Below are 18,335 nucleotides of genomic sequence, written 5' to 3'. Positions count from 1 at the left end.
GGATGACAAAACAGACGATAAACACCACAAAAAATTACCATACATGGGGCTGACGATGCCATTGGGTTCGCATCTCTCTGACAAAACAAAAAAAAGATATGGAAGCATGAATAGGTCAATGTTTTCAAATTGCTACATAGGGAGCTACAGGCAAAGGAGGGATCAAAGGAAGAGGAGTGGGAGTTGACTAGTAGGCTGAGGGTACCCATTAACATGGAAAATTGGACCTCCGCTTTCCTAATCTATGCTAGCATTAATTGTGAAAAACATTTAGCTAGGACGATTGCCTTGCTGAAATACATGGACAATATTCGTAAGGCACAAATGCATTTTGGGGGTTTCAGCTGGCTGAGCTATGGTGAGGAATTCAGGGCCAGGGTCAGTATCAAACCAGATAAACCTTGGGGTGAGATGGATCAGGAGCTATGGATGCAGTGGATGTCCTCCACACAATCCTCAGCGTCCACACATACGGCTAGAGGCCTGCCAGTGACGTATCGGGCCTTTCAGGTGCATTCAGATTGGTCTAGTTTTGGGGCAGGACGTTCAGGTGCCCTCCAAAGCAGACTGAGGCCACCGCAGGGGCATTTTGGAACTTCAATAAGCGCTTTTGTTCCCGGCACCCAAGTAAGTTTAAACACAAATGCTCCAAATGCGGGGGGAGGCACCTGCTCACGTAGTGCTTTACCCTGGCCACCCCAGCAGAACAGTGGAGGGCCACTAAAGGATGGGGACAGTTTGGGCCGAAGGGCCCGTACTCCGATTGGGATTGAGGCCATGGGCCCGTGGCTCTCGATTTACCCCGACAGGGAGGCAGCACTACGAATACATTGGGGTTTCATTGAGGGTTTCAGGGTAGGATACGTGGGTCCAAGGGGGCGTAGATGGTCGGACAACTTGAAATCAGCCAGAGAATTGCCAAAGGTGGTAGCAGCGAAATTAAAAAAGGAAGTGGAAGAGGGAAGAATGGTGGGTCCAATCACAGATTGGCCCCTGGATGACTTGATTATATCACCTCTAGGGTTTGTGCCTGAAAAAGAACCAGGATGATTCACCACCTATCCCGGCCAGAAGTGGGTCAGTCAATGATTTCATTGCAGAAGAAGACCCGAGGGTGCTGTACGCCTCAGTGGATGATGCCATCCGCTTGGTGAGGGTGTGTGGGCATGGACCGTAAATGGTGAAATGTGATATCAAATCTGCGTTTCGTTTACTGCCCATACACCCAGTGGATTTTCTGCTACTGGAGATGCAGTTTGAGGGTGCCATCTAAGTGGACAAAGTCTTGCCAATGGACTGTGTGATTTCTTGTGCACTGTTTGAAATGTTCAGTACTTTTTGGATGTGGCAGATGCCTTAGGTTTTGGATTGTTTTGGGATGGACGTTGATACACTGAGAAGTGGCAGGCACACTGGTTGGGCAGGGACGGAGCATTGCATTCTTGGAGTTATTTCCACTTTTGGTGGCATTGGCAGTGTGGGATGCCGAACTACAGAATCGGACAGTGCTTTTCCATGTAGACAACATAACAGTGGTGGAACTGGCGAACAGGCAGAAGGCAAGGGATTTGAGGGTCTTGCAGCTGTTGCAAAGGTTTATGCTGAGGTGTTTGTGGTTGAATGTGTTTTTTTTGTGCCCAACATGTCCCAGGGCCTAGCAATGACATTGCGGATGCTTTGTCTCTTTTGCAGTGCCAGCAATTCCGAGGACTGGTGACCGGAGCGAAGTAATGCAAGACAGAGCTGCTGGACGTCATCTGGGCCTGGGGGGAGTGAGAGTGATAAGCCTGGTCGGGAGGTCTTTGGTGGAATTCACAAGACGGAGCTACCGACTGGCATGGTCCGATTTTGGGAGTTTACGGGTCAAGCCATAGTTACACTGAGCATTACACAGCAAGAGGCGAAGCAGGTAGTTTTGAGTTTTGTTTTACGTTGCATGGATAAAAGCTTATCACAGATGACAATAGCGGGAAAGTTTGCCGGGATATCTTTTTACAGCTTGTTATATCTTGGTTTTGATCCCGCCAAGGATGAGATTTTGAGCAGAATGTTGATAGGTTGGTGGTGTGAACGAGGGGGGGAGCCTTGAGGGAGGCCATCACGTTTGAGTTGCTACTTGAGTTATTGGGAGTTTTACCAGAGTGTTGTTACGACGCGTTTGAGGTGTCAATATTTAGACTATGTAAATTTGGATGTTTTTTGGGGCGTTCCGTGTTTCAGACTTGTTGGGGACACCACGACAAGTAGGAGTGTCTTATGGGGAGGGGCGTTTAGAAGAAGGACGATTGGGGATTTGGCTGAGCCGCTCTAAGACAGACCAGGCGGGTAGGGGAAGATTGGTGTGGTTTATGGCGTGACGTTGCAGTGATGTGTGCCCGTGCGTGAATGGCAAGATTATGTGTTAATGTATTAAGGCCTCTCTTTAGGGATTTTTTGCCATGCGGCAGGGGGACGATTGACGGCTTTTCAGCTACTGGCAGTTTTGCGCATGGTGCTACGCAAAGTAGGCAGGGAACCAGCTGAGTTTGGTACACATTCTTTCTGCATTGGTGCGACAACAGCAGTGGCGCTTTTGGGGTGGTCCTGGGGCAAAATTTGCCAGATTGGACGATGGAGGTCCAGGTGATGTGAGAGAGAAATGTGCAGAAATAGGGGGCAAGAGCTAGTGGTAGAGCCAAAGGGGACAAGAGGGTTAGCGTACAGGGGAGAAAGGTTGCTTCTTCAGAATTTTCTTTATACCACAGAATGCGTGAGAGGACCAGGAACCTAGACAGTTCCCTGGATTTTGGGACACTCTTTCGTACATTGTGCAGCCAAGCATGCAGACCAACAGGTGTAAGGACGCAATCTGGGTTTGAGGAGCAGCCACAACAACATTTTTTGATGGGGAAAGGAGGGATGCATTGGGGGACTTTATTGCCATGGTTGACAAAGATGGTACCACAGAGGGGCTGCCCAGATATGCTCGTGTTACACCTCGCAGAGAACAAGCTAGTGTGTCTGTAAGGACTGACACTGCTGCAACACATGCAGAGGGATTTAGAGGCAATAAAAGTAATTTTACTGGAACATGCTTACTGTGGACTGAGTTTGTGCCTCGCAGAGTATGGAGGTGGCTGTCAAGCAGGCAGCCATTGAGAAAGCCCGGAGGAAATTGAATAGGGCTATGAGGATTTTCTGCCAGGCAAGAGATATATAGGTGATTGTCTATGTGAGGCTTAAATTGACGGAGCCAGTCCTGTTGATTGACGATGGGGTGCACCTTTCGTGGATGGGAAATGCATATTATATGATGGAAATGCAGGATATTATTAGTAAATTATGGAACGAGTCCACTTGGTGTCGCAGGGAATACTGAGGAATGGCGAAAGGTGCACAGGATCAGTTTGGGTGGGGTAGGTAACCGCCAAACCGGGGTTCCCTGGTTGGTGGTACTTTGGAGGGGTGGTGAGTCATATTCGGGCAGAACCATCCCTCGAGGGGGAGGGTACATAGGTGGCTGATGGCGGGCACGAGATGCAATGAGCAACAGAAGAAATTCAAGAGAGGATGTTTGGAGGGCAAGTGAAGGTGAGAATAGGGATATGGAGGAGGTCGCAGAGTGAAAGGGGAGAAGTGAAACAGGTGGGATGGTTTAAGGATGGCTGGTGAGAATGAGCTGTATAGTTATGATAAAAGTTATATATTTGCATTTATGGTTTGTTGTTAAAGTTTTAACTGTTGCAACCTTGTCCTAATAAAATGGCATTTTACGCTTCAAGTAACAGCATGGAGTGTAATTATTGCGTGAACGCCAGCTTTCACTAGACGGTTAGACGGGCTGCACAGTCATGGCAGAGGCAGGGTCGAATGATTATTACAAAAGGTCCGGATCAGCTGAGGTGATGAGTACCCCGCTGCTCGGACCACTGTGGGCTTGCCTCGGCCTCTCTGAAGCTCACCCGGCTCTACCAGCGTTAGTGGCTGCTGACTCGCTGATCTGAGCCTGCTGCCGCCCTGTAGCAGAGATAGCTGCTGCTCGCCACTTTCGGCCCACTATGTGCTCTGTGCAGTGTGCGTTGTGGTATAATCATGATCCCAAGGACTAGGGGTCAACCGACTTGGGCCAGGCTGCTGCCTGCTGCTGTGAAAGTGTGTACCAGCCCGGGGGGTGTCATCTGTTGCCGCCGCACTGTCTCCGCTCGTCGCCTGCCTCAAATAGAAGTGCAAAATTAAACATCACTTATAACCTCTGACATCGTTAAACCATTGGAGCTCTTAATAAAAGTGATGTCCCTTTGTTCATTTGATTGGCCAGATTTATAGCAGCCAAGCTTCAAGAAAGGTTATGCTTTTCATTTTACGTTTGTCAGAGTGGAAGAAATTAAAGAGGAACACCTGTTCAAAATTGCGGTAGTGGAGTCTGCACCTTGGCTACTTTCAGTACCCCAGCAAACGATGATGCGTGCTTTCAAGTGAGGAAGCCAAACCTAGACAACAGTCCTCATCCCTCTCCTTCTCTTCCCGCCCCCACTATAGCAGTCATTGTTATTTTCTATACTTGAGGTGAGTAAGTGGCAGGCACACTGCGCTGGTTTGGCAACAGATAATCTGACCCTACTATAATAACTGACTTTGCTGAAATTTACAGAAACGTTCTTTTGGTTGAACTGGCACGGTACACACTGTCAATGAGAGCGGTGCAGATCTGAGTCCTAGTTTTGTTTAACAATCAGCTTAGAAGGGTACTAGGGTCCTTCAGTTTCTACTGCTTTCCAGCAGTTTTAACATCTTCTTAGAGTGCCTTGTTGCTCAAATGGGTGCAATCCCTAATATATATATGTTTTCCTGGTCTTCATTGCTTTATTTTGCTTGCGAGAAAGTGTTGCTCATAGTCATTGAAATGTCACTCATAATTGCACGGAAACTATGAAAATGTCACACACTGCAATCTGACATCTTGGCAGCTATGGGGGTTGTCAGTGATTCCGGGGCAATCCTCCTACGGCCTCTAGCACCCGGCCATCATACTTTACTGCCTCAGAGTGGGCCGTTGCTCTTCTGTGACAGCGGTGAGGAGAGTGCCACCGTACTCCCTCGCTCGCAGCCTCTTCATGCTAGGGGTCACCCACTTTTTCTTGGCCATCATCGGGCCATATTGGAGTGGGATACACCAGGATAGTTTACAGGGCCAAGACGCAGCTCACTAATGCACGTCATATGCGGCCGCCATCTTGGCCACGCCCCCGTCGTTTAATGCAGTATATGCTAGGTAATTTTTAGGTCTCGCCTGACCCAGTGCATGCTCTGGTCTGGCAAGACTTTTTGAGAGGGCTCCAAAAAGTGCTACCAGGCCAGCCTAGAGCTACAGTGCATGTGCGCGGGCGCGCGCGCCGCGCTTGACTGCCATTACTTTCACTTTCGCGGCCGCACGGCCGCTTTGATGTTTACCGCGATCACTTTCGCGGCCGCACAGCCGCTTGTTGTGACTGGTTATCTATGCATTGGCAGTTAGCAGCATTGTGCCATCCTTAATGTGTACAAATAAGAATGAATACTTGGATTTTTTTTTGACTGAGGGTCTAGCAGCATCTAACATGATAAAACAAATCATGCACTGACGAAAAGCTGGCGACCAGTTGGCTTTGCCAATGCATGTGTATGTACTTGTCAGGCTTGTGTGTTTTTTTAGGTCACTGCATCATTAGATCGCTCACACTGGTACTACTCAGTCAGCAGTGGCAGCCGCTATGACTACAATTCCCAGAACACACTGGGTTGGCTGATGACATCCCAAGGGTGAAGCGCTTGACTCTGCGAGAGTCTCCTTTCTCTACATCTCTCCCGTTGCCTCTGTTTCTGTGTGGCTGACTGTCACACTTGTTCTCTCACTGTCCCGTACCTGCCTTTCTGTGTCCCCCTCACCGTCTCTTCTCTGACCTGCTCTCCTTTCTCTGTCGGTTGATCTTTTTTGCTCCTCTAGGAATGTAGCCATTCTTGTTTATTATAACTTTTCAACATGCTGCTCAGCAGCCACACTGCTTTACGACATGGCTTAAAAACAAAGGCCAAGCCAAAACCTCTGGCTAAGCACTTATAAGGTCCCAAAGGCGAGACCAATTGGCTATGCCAATGCTTGTTTATCCTTGTTGCCGCGTTTCAGCTGGTGTGTTTGTTAAAGACCTTCAGAGAATAGAAATTCGCCAGAGAATAGAAATTCGTCTTCTTCGGCTGGGTAATGTGAGCCTCAGACATATTTGACAATTAAACACATATTTTATTAGTTTGCACAAATTGAGATCCTCTTGTTGGAAAAGAAGCAGGCCTGTTTTCTAGGATTTATATTTCCACGACACACTCCAGTGCATTCAGTGCATGTACATGTAAACATCAACAAGGCATATGCTGTATGTAACTTTACAAAAACACGTAGAAGCCATTTCGCACGTCTAACCTTTGGTGACAACGTAGGCAGACTCCCTTCTTCAGACAGTTTCCATACATACATTCGTGGCAAACCTTGCCTTTATAAAGAAAATAATTAATTTAACATTGTGAACAGATTATATTTTCCAGTCTTTGAAACTGAAGTCTGTTGTAACAAATCCCCTTAATAATAATGGAAATGTGTTAATTTTTTAGTGCAACCCTGAACAACTATTCAGAGCAGTTACCTCTGAGATGGACAAGAGAAGTTTTACTGTTGTGCAGACTTGGATTTCATTTAACGTGATGTGTATGGTCAGCCAATTGAAATGTTACTTGCTGCTACTGCACATGTAATCTTTGCATATCAGCACAGTCTCACTCATTATGCCTTTGTCTCCCCAGGTTATGCAGCCTTCCTGAATCCTAGCGGCTCTGTCTTTCTCCAGACGCTCTGTGAGTTGCTAAGTGGGGAAGAGCGGAATCTGGAGCTGCTGAAATTGATGACGCGCCTCAGCCACAAAGTGGCCTACCACTTTCAGGCACGTGGCAGGTACCGGGAAAGCAAAGCCATGCCTTGTCTCATCAGCAATATGACCCGAGAGGTCTACCCGTTCTCCACGCTCATCAAGGAGAAGCGGGAGGAAAGGCGAGTACCTGCTGGAGAGCCATGACCCCCTGATGACGTCATAGGAAGCACTGGCTGGACCAATGGCTTCTGGCTAAGGGCCTAAGGCGTAATGGGTGCACCCTCAGGAAACCTTCATGACTGTCAGTAGTCCTCGTGCAGTAGCCTGCTCTACTCTGATGTTTCCACAGACCACCCATCTAACGTGTGCAGTTTTTTCGAGAAAGCGCAAGCTCGCACAGTACAGCACTCAAATAAACAGAACTCTAAACCTTAGACGTGTTAATAAAAACAAGCATTGGAAATGCAATAAGTCTCGCATTTGCTTAAGTTAGAGCTATTGGCGTTGTAAATGGCAATGTCTTTTATCCATGTGTTATGCAGTGTATGTGGTGTGTAGTGAAGTTCCCGGTTTTAGATTTGCTTGTAGAGCTGTGCAGTGTTTGAAATAACAGTTCTTTTTCCAGAGTTCTTTATTGGTTTTTGCAACAAAAGTGTGTTACGTTTGCAGAGAGGCACAACGACCATGTCTGCGGCATGCGAGAATAGAAGATCCGACTGTGGCTGTGGTGTTGAGTGAGTGGCTATAGCTGTGCTGTACTGCAGGGGAAATAGCTTGATTAGTGTGAGTGGTGGTGGGGCTAAGGGTGAAAACAGCTGAAGAAAGAATTCTGGTGTAGTCGAGGGCAGCTTATGGACATAACCTGGTTAGCCTTTGATGGATTCCACTTCATTGTTCACCTGGCTGAAGCTCTTAAACCTTCTGTAAGGTCCAGATCGCTTCGGCTTGATATTGGTTTGGTCGCAGCACGAGTACCTCCTGTGCTAACACAATAAAGATGGCCCTGATATTCTTTTTGTACCAGGGCGCACTTTCATGATCGGGCATCACAGAAGTTAGCTGCTGTAGCACCTCTGTCCACAGCTCCCCTCTCCTCTCCAGCACCTCTCTCCACAGCTCCCCTCTCCTCTCCAGCATCTCTCTCCACAGCTCTCCATCACCTCTCTCCACAGCTCCCCTCCCCTCTCCAGCACCTCTCTCCACAGCTCCCCTCTCCAGCACCTCTCTCCACAGCTCCCCTCTCCAGCACCTCTCTCCACAGCTCCCCTCTCCTCTCCAGCACCTCTCTCCACAGCTCCCCTCTCCAGCACCTCTATCCACAGCTCCACTCTCCTCTCCAGCATCTCTCTCCACTGCTCTCAGTCACCTCTCTCCAGAGCTCCCCTCCCCTCTCCAGCACCTCTCTCCAGAGCTCCCCTCTCCTCTCCAGCACCTCTCTCCACAGCTCCCCTCTCCTCTCCAGCACCTCTCTTCAAAGCTCCACTCTCCTCTCCAGCACCTCTCTCCACAGCTCCCCTCTCCTCTCCAGCACCTCTCTTCACAGCTCCCCTCTCCTCTCCAGCACCTCTCTTCACAGCTCCACTCTCCTCTCCAGCATCTCTCTCCACTGCTCTGTCACCTCTCTCCAGAGCTCCCCTCCCCTCTCCAGCACCTCTCTCCACAGCTCCCCTCTCCTCTCCAGCACCTCTCTTCACAGCTCCCCTCTCCTTTCCAGCACCTCTCTCCACAGCTCCCCTCTCCAGCACCTCTCTCCACAGCTCCACTCTCCTCTCCAGCATCTTTCTCCACTGCTCTCAGTCACCTCTCTCCAGAGCTCCCATCCCCTCTCCAGCATCTCTCTACACAGCTCCCCTCTCCTCTCCAGCATCTCTCTACACAGCTCCACTCTCCTCTCCAGCATCTCTCTCCACTGCTCTCAGTCACCTCTCTCCAGAGTTCCCCTCTTCTCTCCAGCATCTCTGTCCACAGCTCCCCTCTCCTCTCCAGCACCTCTATCCACAGCTCCCCTCCCCTCTCCAGCACCTCTCTTCACAGCTCCACTCTCCTCTCCAGCATCTCTCTCCACTGCTCTCCGTCACCTCTCTCCAGAGCTCCCATCCCCTCTCCAGCACCTCTCTCCACAGCTCCCCTCTCCTCTCCAGCACCTCTCTCCACAGCACCCCTCTCCTCTCCAGCACCTCTCTTCACATCTCCCCTCTCCTCTCCAGCACCTCTCTCCACAGCTCCCCCCTCCAGCACCTCTGTCCACAGCTCCCCTCTCCTCTCCAGCATCTCTCTTCACTGCTCTCCGTCACCTCTCTCCAGAGCTCCCCTCTCCTCTCCAGCACCTCTCTCCACAGCTCCCCTCTCCTCTCCAGCATCTCTCTCCACAGCTCTCCGTCACCTCTCTCCACAGCTCCCCTCTCCTCTCCAGCACCTCTCTCCACAGCTCCCCACTCCTCTCCAGCACCTCTCTTCGCAGCTCCCCTCTCCTCTCCAGCACCTCTCTCCACAGCTCCCCTCTCCCGCACCTCTCTCCACAGCTCCACTCTCCTCTCCAGCATCTCTCTCCACTGCTCTCAGTCACCTCTCTCCAGAGCTCCCATCCCCTCTCCAGCATCTCTCTCCACAGCTCCCCTCTCCTCTCCAGCACCTCTCTCCACAGCTCCCCTCTCCAGCACCTCTCTCCACAGCTCCCATCCCCTCTCCAGCATCTCTCTACACAGCTCCCCTCTCCTCTCCAGCATCACTCTACACAGCTCCACTCTCCTCTCCAGCATCTCTCTCCACTGCTCTCAGTCACCTCTCTCCAGAGGTCCCCTCTCCTCTCCAGCATCTGTCCACAGCTCCCCTCTCCTCTCCAGCACCTCTCTCCACAGCTCCCCTCTCCCGCACCTCTCTCCACAGCTCCACTCTCCTCTCCAGCATCTCTCTCCACTGCTCTCAGTCACCTCTCTCCAGAGCTCCCATCCCCTCTCCAGCATCTCTCTCCACAGCTCCCCTCTCCTCTCCAGCACCTCTCTCCACAGCTCCCCTCTCCAGCACCTCTCTCCAGAGCTCCCATCCCCTCTCCAGCATCTCTCTACACAGCTCCCCCCTCCTCTCCAGCATCTCTCTACACAGCTCCACTCTCCTCTCCAGCATCTCTCTCCACTGCTCTCAGTCACCTCTCTCCAGAGGTCCCCTCTCCTCTCCAGCATCTGTCCACAGCTCCCCTCTCCTCTCCAGCACCTCTCTTCACAGCTCCCCTCTCCTCTCCAGCACCTCTCTTCACAGCTCCACTCTCCTCACCAGCATCTCTCTCCACTGCTCTGTCACCTCTCTCCAGAGCTCCCCTCCCCTCTCCAGCACCTCTCTCCACAGCTCCCCTCTCCTCTCCAGCACCTCTCTTCACAGCTCCCCTCTCCTCTCCAGCACCTCTCTCCACAGCTCCCCTCTCCAGCACCTCTCTCCACAGCTCCACTCTCCTCTCCAGCATCTCTCTCCACTGCTCTCAGTCACCTCTCTCCAGAACTCCCATCCCCTCTCCAGCATCTCTCTACACAGCTCCCCTCTCCAGCATCTTTCTACACAGCTCCACTCTCCTCTCCAGCATCTCTCTCCACTGCTCTCAGTCACCTCTCTCCAGAGTTCCCCTCTTCTCTCCAGCATCTCTGTCCACAGCTCCCCTCTCCTCTCCAGCACCTCTCTCCACAGCTCCCCTCTCCTCTCCAGCACCTCTCTTCACAGCTCCACTCTCCTCTCCAGTATCTCTCTTCACTGCTCGCCGTCACCTCTCTCCAGAGCTCCCATCCCCTCTCCAGCACCTCTCTCCACAGCTCCCCTCTCCCGTCCAGCACCTCTCTTCACAGCTCCCCTCTCCTCTCCAGCACCTCTCTTCACAGCTCCACTCTCCTCTCCAGCATCTCTCTCCACTGCTCTGTCACCTCTCTCCAGAGCTCCCCTCCCCAGCACCTCTCTCCACAGCTCCCCTCTCCTCTCCAGCACCTCTCTCCACAGCTCCACTCTGCTCTCCAGCATCTCTCTTCACTGCTCTGTCACCACTCTCCAGAGCTCCCATCCCCTCTCCAGCATCTCTCTACACAGCTCCCCTCTCCTCTCCAGCACCTCTCCACAGCTCCCCTCTCCTCTCCAGCAGCTCTCTTCACAGCTCCACTCTCCTCTCCAGCATCTCTCTACACTGCTCTCAGTCACCTCTCTCCAGAGCTCCCCTCTCCTCTCCAGCACCTCTCTTCACAGCTTCACTCTCCTCTCCAGCATCTCTCTCCACTGCTCTCCGTCACCTCTCTCCAGAGCTCCCATCCCCTCTCCAGCACCTCTCTCCACAGCTCCCCTCTCCTCTCCAGCACCTCTCTCCACAGCTCCCCTCTCCTCTCCAGCACCTCTCTTCACAGCTCCCCTCTCCTCTCCAGCACCTCTCTCCACAACTCCCCCCTCCAGCACCTCTATCCACAGCTCCACTCTCCTCTCCAGCATCTCTCTCCACTGCTCTCAGTCACCTCTCTCCAGAGCTCCCATCCCCTCTCCAGCATCTCTCTACACAGCTCCCCTCTCCTCTCCAGCATCTCTCTACACAGCTCCACTCTCCTCTCCAGCATCTCTCTCCACTGCTCTCAGTCACCTCTCTCCAGAGCTCCCCTCCCCTCTCCAGCACCTCTCTCCACAGCTCCCCTCTCCTCTCTAGCACCTCTCTCCACAGCTCCCCTCTCCTCTCCAGCACCTCTCTTCACAGCTCCACTCTCCTCTCCAGCATCTCTCTTCACTGCTCTCAGTCACCTCTCTCCACAGCTCCCCTCTCCTCTCCAGCATCTCTCTACACAGCTCCGCTCTCCTCTCCAGCATCTCTCTCCACTGCTCTGTCACCTCTCTCCAGAGCTCCACTCCCCTCTCCAGCACCTCTCTCTCCACAGCTCCCCTCTCCTCTCCAGCACCTCTCTCCACAGCTCCCCTCTCCTCTCCAGCACCTCTCTTCACTGCTCTCAGTCACCTCTCTCCACAGCTCCCCTCTCCTCTCCAGCATCTCTCTTCACTGCTCTCCATCACCTCTCTCCACAACTCCCATCCCCTCCCCAGCACCTCTCTCCTTAGCTCCTCTCTCATCTTTAGCAAGTCTCTCCAGAGCTCCCCTCTCCTCTCCAGGTCCCCTCTCCAGCACCTCTCACCACAGCACCCCCCCCCCCCTCTAGCCCCTCTTCTAAGCACTGAGCATCTCTCTTCATTCTGAGCCGGCTCTCTATCAGAAGTTTCTCTCTTTCCTCTAAACCCCCCTCTCGCGCGCCCTCTCCCTCTCAGTCTCTCTATTATTTTTCAGGTGTGCTGGTTCCTGAGTGCTCTTTTTGCCTGTGGACAGGAGATGTGTTAAAAGCTGCATCTCTAGCTAGCTACCCCCGCCATGGAAGGAGCCTGCTGCCTCTTGTGGCAGACAGATGGAGCCCCCCTCTCCCCCAGCACACCCCCTCAGGTGCCTTTCCACACTTGTGAGGGGTGTGGAGGGACAGAGGCAGCCCACCAAGGTCAGAGACAGACAGACAGAAGGACAGGCAATAGAGACAGAGTGCGCAGATAAGGCGAGAGAGGGAACGGCATGCGAGGCAGAGGAGAGAACGCGGAGCCAAAAGAAACATGGAGAACACACAGTGCGAAGACACAGGAAGAAGCAACAGAGAAGACAGCGAAGACAGCGAGAACGACTAAGATTAGAAAACAAGACAAGAAAACAGGCAGGAGAGACTGAAGTACGAGACAACAGAGAAGAGAAAATTAATGAAAAGACATGAGACAGACAGGAAAGACAGAACACATACGAATGAATGCGAAGGCAAAACGACAAGGCAAGTCTGAGCAGGCCCACTGGAATTAAGCGGCAGTGGAGGACCACATTATGCAACAGAGTTGACTAAATTATGTGGCAAAGGAACGTGAAATAATGCGGAGAGGAAAGGTGCGCATTGATATAGTTAATTAGAACTTGTATTGCACTATGCCACGTCATGCGATTGAATGCTAATTATCTCTCTCTTTTGACATTTTAAAACACAATGATGCAAACAGCCCCTAATCATAAACAAAATATAGGACTCCTAAGAATCAGCTCGTTCAGTAGATTCTATAGAAAATGTCGCTCACCAACTGATATTGGCTGAGCATTGCAGGGGAGGACACGAACGCAGCCTTATTACCATTGGCCACCGCTTCAACTAGAGGAAAACAGCTTGTGGAAAACACAAAAAAATGTTGAACGAATCACAAGCACACGCCAACTTTTATATATTTTTTTGCAATAAAGGGTGTGTCTCTTTTATTCCACACATTATCCTACATTGTAAAACTTGTCTTCGCTTTCAGTAAAACTACATCGTCCTGTTCTGAATCAACTCTTTCCAACAAGAGCCGGCCCAGGAGAGTAGTTTAGTGCTTTACACGTTTCTTACGTGTGCGTCAGTAGTGGGCACTTTAAGATTCAAGACGTCGTACCTTATAAATAGACACAACATGCTTGGACGTCTTCTAACTCCATATCGCCTTTGAAAAGATTACTTTATTAAAAGTGTCTGTGATGTAAAAATGAATGTGCAGGAGTCGTGAATTATGAAAATACAGATTTCCAAAAGAAGCATTCATTCCTTCCCCTTAGTTTCAATATATTTTTAATTATGTTTTTGTTTCTTGCTGAAGATGAGGAAAAATAAGCGCCGCTGCCGGGATACTGGGGGAGCAGGGAACTGGCAGGGAAGCGGCTCTGTGACGTGTGAAGCAAGCTGGCGAGGAGGAGGGGGCTGAGGACAACGCTCCACTGTGTCTCTGCATTGTCATTTGCTATCCCACGAGTGTTGCACGCGCTATAAGGAACAAGATGGCGTCGGCCTGTCCAGATGGGCGTCCTAAAAGTGGAAAAGGTGGTAACCCCAAAGCCCGGTTTTCAATCACGCGCCAGCGTTTAACATAAATGCTGACGCAAGCAAATTGAAAACAAGGGCGGGGCTTAAAGATCCTTCCGAAAGTGTATTGATTACAAAAGGCCCTCGCATGGCAAAAGCAGCGCATGCGCGCTGCTAACGCCAGGTGAGACCTAAAAAAACTGTGGCGCACATCTTAATAGATTTGCCTGGTCTGGACTCAGTTGACCTTGATGAGGTGTTCACTGCATTGTGCAGGGCCTTGGCATAGAACTATAGACCCATGGGAGTGCAGAAGGTACACCCCCACGACATCGGGTACACAACATCAGAACAACTCAAACACTACGTTGAGAGTCATTAAAATACATAAAAAATATAGTAACAAAGTTGGGCTTACGTTGAAAACTATTATAAAAAAATTATTGTATTTATTGGAAACAATACATTTAAAACATATTCAGGCTATAACAAATTAATTTAAAACAATTTAAAATAGGGCAGAAAGGTAAAGAGGCTGATGCGCTTATCCAGGTGGATAGCAAGTTACAGCGTGTGGGTGCTTGGATATAGAAGGTTGATATCTTGTTTTTGTTCCCATGTGCGAAGTGTTTCCATGATGTGCGTGGTAACGACCACAGAGGTGCATGTTATTGTTTCATGGGATGCAGTGCTTAGCAGTGTGATGGATGAGGAGGTGTGAGCAACAGAAGCACATTTTTATCTTTTGTGGTATGCTGGCACCACTGATTAGCTCTCCAGGTATCTCTATTGAGTTGGGAGTTATCTTTTATGCTTTCACTCCAATTTTCAATGCTGGCAGTGGGAGTTGGCCGTCTGCTCTGAGATTTTATTGATCCAGAGGAGGTAAGAGGTATATATAGGATGTTTGCGGAGGATAAGATCCTATGAAGAAATAAATATTGCATTACAAAATAAATAAAATAATGAATACAAGGAACCGGTGATCTAGAGGAGGGAAAAGAGACATAAATATTACAACATACATATTACCTACTGGCGGTCGCCAGTAGGTAGTTATAGTTAGGACCTAGTTTCCATAGGAAAAGCGTTTTTTTTGTTTTCTCAATAACTTTGCCCCCGGATGACGAATCATCGCGAAATTTTCAAAACAAGTGGGGCACTCTGGTTAGCTCCTGTCTTGAAAGTTTCGGGGTGATTCGGCAAGCGGGAGCCGAGAAATAAGGGGGGCCCCAAAACATGTTTTCTACATGTTAATTACCATGGTGTAAATCCGTTCAGTAGTCGCTGAGAAAATCAAAAAATAAAAGTTTCGATATCTATGGCCACGGAGGATCCGCGCACCCTGCCGATCACAAGCTGCATTCTAATTGGCTGTCAACACTTCAAGCTAGGAAGTGTTGGCAGTCATCTTGTGCCTCGGTAGAACAGAGGCACAAGAAAACAGTAAAACAAATGCGCAAAACAAGAAAAGGGGGCAGGGTAGAAATACCCTGACCCCCTAGGCCTGCTCAGGTGGTCCCACAAACTAACATTTTCAAAACAATGGACATATCAATACCAGTTACAACATACCCATTCAGTAATTCCAAGATCTATACACACATCCACTCATTCACCAACAGTCCTACACAGTCACTCATACATGTACTCACTCATCATATGTACTCATATACCTATACATACTGTTACACACTGCCACTCATCCATAGAGTTACTCACACACATAGTCACACATGCAAACAAAGTATCAAACATCCATTTACTTGCATATACAGTCATACACACACCACCACATTTACTTCTACAGAAACTTACACATACTTACTCTCTTAAACAATCACTTATAGAAACACATACTTATTTATATAGGAGCTCTTCCAATCTCTCACACTCACATATACTCACTTATATACACCAATACTCACATATACTAGTTTAAAACATATGTAGTTACTCATAAAGACACTATTGAGACAGTCATTCACTCACTAACACACCTATACACACACTCATCCACCCATACAGTCCTGCACACATGCTGTCTTAAACTCATACAAACAGTGAGTCACTCATTCATGCATCTATGCACTAAGTAATACCCCCACCAAACCATACAGACACTCAGACACTCATACTGATACTCAAAAAACCAACCAATAACCCATATAGACACTCATGTAGCTACTCACCAACCCATGCAGCCACTTATACACAAAGTAAGAGACTGATACAGATATTTACATATTTAAACATTACTCACTAACCCATGTATTCACTAAGATACACGTAATCAATCAGTTATACAATCAATTTTACAAAAAAAACATCCATTTAGACACTTATATATCCATTTATTCTTCCATCGACCTTGAGATATACATATATAAAACATATTTAATTTTCACAAAAACACACATTCACTGGATGATGTCATCAGTGATGTCATTTGAGATGTCATCAGTGATGTCACTGACCATGTCATGAGTGATGTAATATGTGATGTCATCAGCAGTGCGTTGAGGGCGTGCGATTTATATAGTTAGCTGAACTAACTATAACTGAGGAATTTCTATGGTTTTCTACGAGTGAAATGTCTAACTAACTATTTTCCCTAAAACCTATGTTTTTTTCAGTGATTTTTAAAGGTTTTTTAAATGCTCATTTCTAACTATAACGTCCCTGAAACTTATGTTTTTTTCAGTGAATTTCAAAGGTTTTTTAAATGCTAATTTCTAACTATGCCTACAGAGGTAGGACATGTGAAGAAACAAGAAAAAACGCACAGAAAGAAGAAAAAGAAATGCAGAAAGAAGCAACAGAAGCCCACAAAGACGAAGAAAAGTGCAGGAAGAAGCAAGACATGTGCAGAAAGAACCAACAGAGGAGCAGAAAGAGGCCTTGTTGCAAAATCATCCTGTGCCAACAACTTTTTCAGACGGGTACTGGTTGTAACTGACTCTGACTAACTAGGCCTAGAGCCAGTGCTTTGCTAAAAGACACTTAGAATACAGTGAAAACACCTACATACACTAGGGAACACTATGTGTTGGGGTACCCCTGTGATTAGCATGACCTCCTCTGTAAGGCCCTAGTACATAACAGGGCAGTGGGATTAAAACTACCTCTAAGTCAGAGGTGCAGAAATATGCTACTTTAACTAGTAGTCGCGTTTGCAGAGTGTTGGAAAAAGGGTGCTGGGTGTCCAACCAACGCTCAGGAATTCCGCTGCGTAGGACCTACAGGAGGTACCAGGAGGGATTCTCGGCCCCCAAACTCCCTCAAGACTAAATTGGACTTCATCCCCATCCCGTAGTCTGCCATGAGGCACGTTTGCAGAGTGGTAGAGAAAGGGGGCCATGTCCTCCGAAGACGTCTTTGCAATCCCACTGTGTGGGACTTACTGGAGGTAACAAGAGGGGTAGTGGGCGGTGCAATCTTCATTCACCTGCTCTCATGAGTGTCCGGAACCCCCGCATCCGTGCCCTCCTTCCATCTTGCCCGGCGCCCACACCCGGGGGGGCCTGGAAAGTCCGCATCCAGGTGCTGGAAAGGGGGCGGTGACCAGGGCAGCCTTCTGACCCTCCAAGCCCGCGCTCGCCACCTCTGCGCCCACCTCACAAAAGATTAACAAAAAACAGGCGGGACCCGCGTGCTCTGCTGGCGAGGCTGCCATCCCCGGGCGAGGCTGGTGCCCCCGCTTTGGTGTCTACCCCTTCTCCTGGTTAACGTGGCGCGCTCCGTCTCAGCCTCCTCGCTGGATTTTCTCTGCCTTTTGCAGGAAAGGACGTGAAATGGTTCCACCAGGGAGTTCAGGCTGTGTTGGTGCCCGCCAGTCCACAGAATAATTTGTTTCTTTAGAGATATTGGAAACCAGATCCGCGGATACCACACTCGGAAAATGCAAGGATTTCCCGCGTGAGCTTGGGGTATCTCGGAGCTGGGAACAGTCTGGACCACGAATCGCCCTCTCTCTTCTCCAAACTTCCCTAAGTATCGCCCCTGCTGGCCGCAGAGGGGAGGGGGCTGTCAGGAGCCTAGTCCAGCCGTGACAGCTCGGGGAAGGGCTCCCGGAGCAGAAGGGAAGCTGCAGTCAGCCGGGTGGTCCCTGGCGTCCCTTGCAAGCAGGATTCCGGTGTCAGTAATAAACAAGGCGAGAAAAGTGAGGCGCTGTCTGCCAGCGTCGGGAGGTGACGTGGGAGGCGGATGGTGGGAGCTTGATAGGGGCTGAGCTCGGGAGGGGAAGGGTGGAGACAGGGTGTCCGGGGTCTTTCTCTCGCACTCCTGTCGGGGAGAGCTGCTGTCCTCGGGCACACCACATCTCTGTGGGTGTGATCTGCCACATGGAACCTCATACCCCTGTCAGGCAGAGGGCGAAGAAGACCACACACCTCACACTGTTGTCAGTGGGAGGGTGTCGCGCTCCAATGCTCTAACACCTCACACATCTTGAGGGAGTGATAGAGAAGATGAGTTCCCGACTGCTACAAGGAGGAACGTATGCTCCCGTGCACAATAACTCACAGTTCATTTATGAGGGGGTGTGGCAGGTACCCCAAGTCTTCGCAACGCACTCTCCTGTCAGAGGGAGAGATGTGCACAC

At 49.8% G+C, this 18,335-nt stretch overlaps 1 protein-coding gene across 3 annotated transcripts in view; it reads left to right on the top strand.

The window, feature by feature from the left end:
• The window catches only part of LOC146784354 (caspase-7-like), a 171,818-nt gene extending 164,475 nt beyond the window's left edge, over positions 1-7,343 (top strand). For 2 of the 3 annotated variants that reach the window (XM_085636180.1, XM_085636182.1), the window contains exon 4: positions 6,811-7,343. In XM_085636180.1, the coding sequence (XP_085492306.1) occupies positions 6,811-7,079 (269 nt within the window). In that variant the 3' untranslated portion in view covers positions 7,080-7,343. Of the gene's footprint in view, positions 1-1,692; positions 1,910-6,810 lie in introns of all 3 variants that reach the window. The other variant, XM_085636181.1, reaches the window with a different exon arrangement.
• Positions 7,344-18,335: the final 10,992 nt, after the last annotated feature.

Source organism: Triturus cristatus, chromosome 11 (genome assembly GCF_964204655.1).
Source record: "Triturus cristatus chromosome 11, aTriCri1.1, whole genome shotgun sequence".
Classification (NCBI taxonomy): Eukaryota; Metazoa; Chordata; class Amphibia; order Caudata; family Salamandridae; genus Triturus; species Triturus cristatus.
The sequence above is the reverse complement of the archived record's forward strand: the minus strand, read 5'-3'. Positions and strand labels throughout refer to the sequence as shown.